The following is a 6721-nucleotide window of genomic DNA, read 5'->3' as shown; positions in this document are numbered from 1 at the left end:
CCGGCTGCCCTCGCACAATCCTAACAAACCGTCACACGACCCCCACTAAAAACAGCGCCACTAGCAGGAGCAACCCCATCGTATATGTGCTCTACTGCCAGAGCAAACAGAGAGATAGAAAAATAGAAAAAAAAAGGGGTGGGAAATCAGATGTAATGCAAGGAAGAAAAGGAAAACATGCAGGAGAAAAAGAAGAAGCACGCACATGCCTGCAGGCATAATATATGCCAGTGAAACCCTCAATGCATGAAGCTGCAAGTGTATTTATGGCGAGAGGGGAGAGAAGCGTCACGGCATTCACGTCAGTCATGCGGTACGATCACGTTTAGGTACGCGTTTGGGCGGCACCCACTTGTAGTGCACCAGCTGCTCCTCTGCCACAGCAGCGCTAATACGCAGCTCGCCGCAGCGCAGTGCCCCCAATCCGCCCCGCCCGCTGTCCAGGTTTCTTGCGGTAAATTATGATCACCGGACCTCGTTGGGGAGCTCACAGAGCGGCGGCCTTTGGAAACCCGCAACCGCCAGACCCTTCCCCATGGGCAGTACTGCTGGCACTAGTGGTGGTATTAGCAGTAGAGGCCGGGGTTGGGGTGGGAAGCCCGAAATAAAACAAGCACAAAAACTACACTCGCACAGCTCCGCCAACGTGGTATAATTTCAAAAACCAAAGCAACAACGGATGGAAAAAAAAAAAAATGGGAGCTGCACAGGAGACACCGCTGCCTCCCAAATAACCCTGCAGGTCGCCTATTTTTTGGGGTCGTAACGTCGCACTTGTTCGCATGATGCTGCAACCCAAAAAAAAAAAAATGCACATCATACATAAATATACCATATTGCCCCTGGGCAGAAAAAAAAAGTAAAATGGACAAGAAGAAGTGCCCTGGAGCCCGGAAACGGAGATTCCATCACTTTTACAGCGATCCGTTGAGCCATTATCTCTTGCGTGGTCGCCTGCAGCAGAGTACCGCCGCAACTCCAATTGTCAAACATAAAGGCGCATGTAGAGCCATATCTTCCCTGAATAGGGGGGGGGGGTGTACGTTCAATTATGTACCTTCGGTTACCTTTTTTCTGTTTGTTTTGTTGTTGTTTCTTTGTTTGTTTGTTTGTTTGTTTGTTTTTGTTGTTTGTTTTGTTGTTGTTTTTTGTTGCGCGCATTGAAAATAACAACAAAAAAGAAAACGATTACGCCCGTACACACACACACCGTCCGAGAGCCTGGACGGCGGCCGGCATCTACTGCATCGCCACACAATCGGGAGGTGCTTCATAGCAGCAGGCGCCGGGGAACATGCCCACCGCTGTCATCTCCATCAAAGACTGCTGCAGAGTGCAGGACCCGCAGCACAAGGCGCAACAGAAGTCATCAACAACCGTGCCCCGGATGTTGAGGCTTTCCCGGAGTTTGGTGCGCATCGAACAATGTAAAATTGGGGAAACAATACCACCGCAAAAGTAATCCCCACAGTATGCGGCCAAGCAGATCATCCCGTCTATGGTGGGTCCACCGCGCTGAACCACCACGTTGTACTGTCGGGAAAGCTGGCAGTAATAACAGCACCAGGCCTCCACGCACGGCGAGCAGTCCTGACAGCAGTGACAGGTACCGTACTTCCAATCCCGTTGGGGGAGATGGACCTCCATGGGGGTCTGAGTTACCAGAGGCGGCGACGCATAATAGACTTTACTCGCCACGGGCACACCCATGACTTCTGGGCCAGTACCAACCTTTGCGGCCTCGGCCTCAGGGTATCGTATATCCCCTCCTGGATTCGGCATCTGCATTTGTGATTAACAATGCCTTGCTGACAAAACGTACACCACACACACACACACAAAAAAAGCAGAAAAAGCGAAAATCTTCTCAGGTGAAAAAAGGGGAAAAAGAAAGGCATACGCAGGAAAATGAGGGCAGAGAGGCATTTGTAAAGGTCAAAGTGTTTGCCGGCCCGTGCACAACCCGGCCGTAAAGCCGCACACACCACAGCGCTCCCAAAAAGTATGAAGTTACGCCCCAACACAAATCAATAAAACTCATCACCGTCGGCGACTTGCAGCAAGAACGTCGCGTAGCAAATCACTTGAAAGTGTCCTCACGCGTAATGCCTTGTCCTCAAACAACTTCTTTACGTGCCCCTGTGCGGTTGCTGCCACGTCATCGCGGTGAAACGCCTGTAGCTTTTGGAGAGCGTTATGGAGGTCTTTGGACCACGCGGAGATGGGCAACCTGGACACGGTACCAACCTGTAGAAGCGCAGTCAAAATAAACGCCTCGGGAAACAGGAAGCTGTGGACCTGCGGCGATCCCACAGTAGTCAGCAGCGCATCCTGAATGGCGGTGGTGTATGGAACGACTGCGCCCTCACCCTGCGCCCTCACGAACTCCAAAAGGGCCGGTGCAATGGCGCCTATTACAGGGAGCGTCGGCAGCGCGTCGGAGTGCTCCTTGCACAAAAGTGTCGGCAGAGGAGCTTGTGCCGGGAGCTGGGCCACAGGCTTTTTTGCCCTCTTCGGCTTCATAGCGTTTGCCACTTGCAGGCGGTGTTCCTCGAGTAACGCGATGTCGTGCAAAAGCATGAGGCTGCCCAGCAGCTGACGCGTGTGATGGATGCGTTGCTCCTTGGTGGGCATGCCAAACAACTCGTCCGTCAGCGCTCGCACCTTCTCCTCGTGGATGTTCCCCAGCACCAGGGACCGTGCCACCACCCAGTCGGTGTTGTCGGTTAGCTCCGCCTCCCGCGAGACCTGAAGGGCCGCAAGCGCCTCAGCCATTGTGCGCTCCTCCGACCGCATGAGATCAAACACGTTGCGCTGCGTCTGGCAACGCCGCAACGCCGCAGCTACGCGGTGCACCGCACACACAATTCTCGCGACAGAATTCGTCTGGCGCCGTTCGTACTCCTGGAGGTCCTTCATGGCCGGCCATGAGGCAAACGCAAACACCTTCCAGCGGAGCAGACTGCAGTCCCTTTCTAGCGCGCGATAGTGCTCCCAGGCAAGTTCATTCCACTGGCAAGCCTCGTCCACCGCAACGCCTTCCAAGAGCGGCCAGTAACCAGCGTGTGACATTGTGTCGTGCTGCACACTCTTGAAGGCGAGCTGGCGCCAGGCCTCCACATCCGCCAGACCAAGCAGGCGAGCAAAACAAACGGAATAAATGAGCCAAGTCGGATTGTTTTGCCTACGATCCACAGCCTCGAGTAACAAAAGCCCTCGTTTCACCCACTCCAAATCACGGGTCGCATAATAGGCGTGCAAGACAATGTTAAGCGCAATGGTGATGTACCCATCAAGAAGGCCCTCCTCACTCCATGCAAGATGAGCAGAGAGCGGCTTCGTCTCGGCGTATGCGCTGCAGCACACTTTCAAGAGGTCCTCCATCGAGGTGAGATCCGGCTGCTGCTCGCGTGTCGCACCCCACATGGCCACGTGGCAGCGCAGTCCAAGAATTCGCCGTGTGTGGTGGTGCAGCACGTCCTCCTCCGCACTCATCTCCGCCGAGGCCCAGGCATAAATGGCCGCGGCTGAGGTGCCGTCCAGGTACGTCGAAACATCCAAGAAACAACACGCATTGGCGTAGAAGCGTTTCGCGTAGGCGACCGTTTTTTGCTGCAGGGCCTCGGTGGCCCCCTGGCGCGAAAGAACCTCTAGCTCCGCCATGAACGGGCCACGGCACGGTCGCTTGGCTCCGGCCGACGCGGGTGTAGACTGCAAGCTATGACAGAGGCGCAGCGCGTCCGCCAGCGTGTGATCCCTCTCGGACAGCTGAACGACGACGCGGTTCTCCTCCTTGGGGCCATCCAGTCTCAGGACGGCGTTGGTGGGGTTCTCCTCCTCTTCGGAGAGCGTGTTCAGGTACAAATCCACAAACGTCCAATTGTCCGGTTGACGGTGCCAGAGATGCCTCGCCACCGCATTGGCCTTGCCCAAGTCGCTTTTGCAACGCAGCGTGGCCGCCAAGAGCTCCAGTCGAGCCTCGGGAACCCCCACCGCCGCCCCCCGAGTGCTGCAAAGGTACGCCACAGCTTCACTGTACAGCCGCTGCTGCTGAAGCACCTCAACATACATCCGCGACGTGGAAGGGGTGATGAGGTCGTTGCTTTTCAAGATACTCTCGTCAAGCATTTTTGCGGAAAGCTTAAGCAGAAGGTGGTCCGTCGCCTCGGGTGGGACCTGGCACAAATTTGCCTGCACTGCCCACACCTGGTACCGCACATCCCCCCATTTACGATAAAGCTGCACCGCCGTCTGCTGCACCGCATCATAGGACCCCATACGCACGTAGACCTGAGCCAAGTTCTCCATCATATTCCGCTCATTTTGAACACCCTTCATACGCTCATACGTGCGTGCCAGCGCCTCCCAGCTACAGCAGTGCCCGAGCACGTGAACAAGGGCACTTATTGCATCCTTGTCCACGACGTTCTGCTCGCTTAGCGCCTCCGCCTTCTCCTTCGCCTTTTCCAGTTGGTTTGTCTTCAGCAGCAGCAACGCCTCTGCCGCCAGCACCGCGTGGCTGTCGGGGTGCTTTGACAGTGCCGCCTCCAGCAGCCCCTCTGCCGAAGCAAGCTTGCCCTCATCGATGAGGTTAAAGATGCGTACGGCGGCGCCATCTGCCATGGGCAACACCAACTTTTTCCCTGCTCTCCTTTCCCGCCACAAAATCGACAATTCTATTCGAAGCTTTTTGTTTTCTCTTGCCAATCTGCCTCCCCCCTCCACCGCGTTGCGAGGGCGCCTGAAATACAACTTGTGGAGGGAACCACACACAGAGAGAAAAAGAGACGCACATACACACACACCAAGAAAAGAGAGAACCAAAAACAAAAAACAAGGCGTTGCTCCAAAACAAAACAAAACAAAACAAAAATGGCAATGGACTCCAATCAGCATCCCAACTGTGCACAGATACATACGTGCATGTATGTACACAGGGAGAAAAAGGTGACCAAGGGAGCCGGCCCCCCAGTGCTGTACTGCAGGAGTGTGTGCCCAACTCAACGCGGGCCACCAGCAACAAGGGCGGCACCCTCTTCTTTTTATTTTCATTTCTTTTCTTCTTTCGTTCTTTTCCTGTCTTTTGCCTTGGCGAGCACCCCCTACTTTAATGTGTCACTGGAACTAAAATCCCCCGCTGCCAAAAGCGGTAGAAGTGCGTCTCGCAACGCAGCTGCATTCGTTCCAGGGAACACGCGGAGTGCGCTGAAGTCGAGCGTCTGCAGCTCGCGACAGATATCGCCCACCTGAACACAGAAGAGGTACCGCGCCGCATTTAGAGCCTCTGCAAGCTCCAGCTGGTGATCCGACATGAGGGCGCGGTTGGGCACGACGACTAAGGGCCTCTTAAACTCCAAAGCCTCAAGGATGGTTCCGGCCCCCGCATGCGAAATGACCAACGCCGCGTCTTTAATAACCTCCTGCAGCTTTGGAAGGTACGCAACAACATCCACAGTGACAAAGTTGGCGGCACGTATGCGCATGTTGTACGTCGACGCCCCTTTTTGAATCAGCAGCCGCGTGATACCTCGCATCGCCATCGCCTTACAAACCGCCTCATCATCCAAAGCCCTAATCAGCGAATCAAATTGAGTGGAGCCGACAGTGACCAGAGCCACCTGTTCGCCGCTAGGAGGGTGTGGACTCGCCTGCCTGGGCGCCCTCAGAGGCTGCGGCGCATCTGCAGCGTCTTGCGGAAGACCAACGTAAAAGAGAGATCCATTGTTGCGCCGCCGCTTCCCGAGACAGGCATCGTAGAGTGACCGCCAATGGACCGTGCAGACGTCGCAGAACGGCCTCAGTAGTCTCCCAGAAAGCGACATGTGGCGGACGCAGGTAAAGGACTCCATGTATGCGATGCCGGGGCGGGGGTAGTACCACGAAGGAAAAAGTGTGGCCATCAGCAGTGCTGCCGCCACCACCGGCACACACACACCCGGCCCATTCAACAAAAGCACGTCGGGCTTCTCCGCAACGATAAGGCGCAGCGAGGACCCGAGTGCGTGGAGCGTTGTGAAGATCGAAAGGAAGTAGCTCTGTCCCACCTCACGGGCACGAGGAATAGTGTGCAACCGGCAGCACCGCCGAAAGTGACCCTTTTCAAACTCCGCAGCCAGCGCAGCCGAATGGTCGTCTGTGGCGGAGACGACGTAAAAGGGGCGATTGGCCCGCCACACGTCCAGCGGCAGCGCTCTGATGGCCCGCATCATTTCGCTGGTGTGTCCACCAGAACCCAAGACGATGCAGACGTTCAGTGGGACCTCCCTTCCGCGGTAGACAGACGCCGGCTGCCCTCGCACAATCCTAACAAACCGTCACACGACCCCCACTAAAAACAGCGCCATTAGCAGGAGCAACCCCATCGTATATGTGCTCTACTGCCAGAGCAAACAGAGAGATAGAAAAATAGAAAAAAAAAGGGGTGGGAAATCAGATGTAATGCAAGGAAGAAAAGGAAAACATGCAGGAGAAAAAGAAGAAGCACGCACATGCCTGCAGGCATAATATATGCCAGTGAAACCCTCAATGCATGAAGCTGCAAGTGTATTTATGGCGAGAGGGGAGAGAAGCGTCACGGCATTCACGTCAGTCATGCGGTACGATCACGTTTAGGTACGCGTTTGGGCGGCACCCACTTGTAGTGCACCAGCTGCTCCTCTGCCACAGCAGCGCTAATACGCAGCTCGCCGCAGCGCAGTGCCCCCAATCCCGCCCCGCCCGC

At 55.5% G+C, this 6721-nt stretch overlaps 3 protein-coding genes across 3 annotated transcripts, besides 6 other annotated features; all 3 read right to left on the bottom strand.

Moving 5' to 3' along the window:
* Nucleotides 1–1069: 1069 nt before the first annotated feature.
* Nucleotides 1070–1153: a microsatellite.
* Nucleotides 1154–1239: 86 nt separating this feature from the next.
* TraAM80_04681 (Ama1 protein) lies at nucleotides 1240–1788 on the bottom strand (the record flags this gene model as incomplete). The annotated part of the gene is made up of 1 exon (XM_029381599.1): nucleotides 1240–1788. One exon carries the CDS (start codon nucleotides 1786–1788, stop codon nucleotides 1240–1242), a length of 549 nt encoding a protein of 182 aa, XP_029238584.1.
* Nucleotides 1789–1820: 32 nt separating this feature from the next.
* Nucleotides 1821–1840: a microsatellite.
* A 200-nt stretch (nucleotides 1841–2040) lies between these two features.
* Nucleotides 2041–4623, bottom strand: TraAM80_04680 (putative N-alpha-acetyltransferase 25, NatB auxiliary subunit; the record flags this gene model as incomplete). Its single annotated transcript, XM_029381598.1, has 1 exon — nucleotides 2041–4623. The coding sequence occupies one exon, from the start codon at nucleotides 4621–4623 to the stop codon at nucleotides 2041–2043; it is 2583 nt and encodes an 860-aa protein (XP_029238583.1).
* A 143-nt stretch (nucleotides 4624–4766) lies between these two features.
* Nucleotides 4767–4805: a microsatellite.
* Nucleotides 4798–4837: a microsatellite.
* Nucleotides 4838–4847: 10 nt separating this feature from the next.
* Nucleotides 4848–4872: a microsatellite.
* A 162-nt stretch (nucleotides 4873–5034) lies between these two features.
* Nucleotides 5035–5085: a sequence feature (A-rich).
* Nucleotides 5086–5102: 17 nt separating this feature from the next.
* TraAM80_04679 (glycosyltransferase family 28 protein) lies at nucleotides 5103–6209 on the bottom strand (the record flags this gene model as incomplete). Its single annotated transcript, XM_029381597.1, has 1 exon — nucleotides 5103–6209. The coding sequence occupies one exon, from the start codon at nucleotides 6207–6209 to the stop codon at nucleotides 5103–5105; it is 1107 nt and encodes a 368-aa protein (XP_029238582.1).
* Between the last annotated feature and the right edge of the window lie 512 nt (nucleotides 6210–6721).

The sequence above is a fragment of the Trypanosoma rangeli genome (assembly GCF_003719475.1).
Source record: "Trypanosoma rangeli strain AM80 chromosome Unknown Tra_15.4_contig_00139, whole genome shotgun sequence".
Lineage (NCBI taxonomy): Eukaryota > Euglenozoa > Kinetoplastea > Trypanosomatida > Trypanosomatidae > Trypanosoma > Trypanosoma rangeli.
Note: the sequence above shows the minus strand (reverse complement) of the source record. Positions and strands in the feature narration are given on the sequence as shown.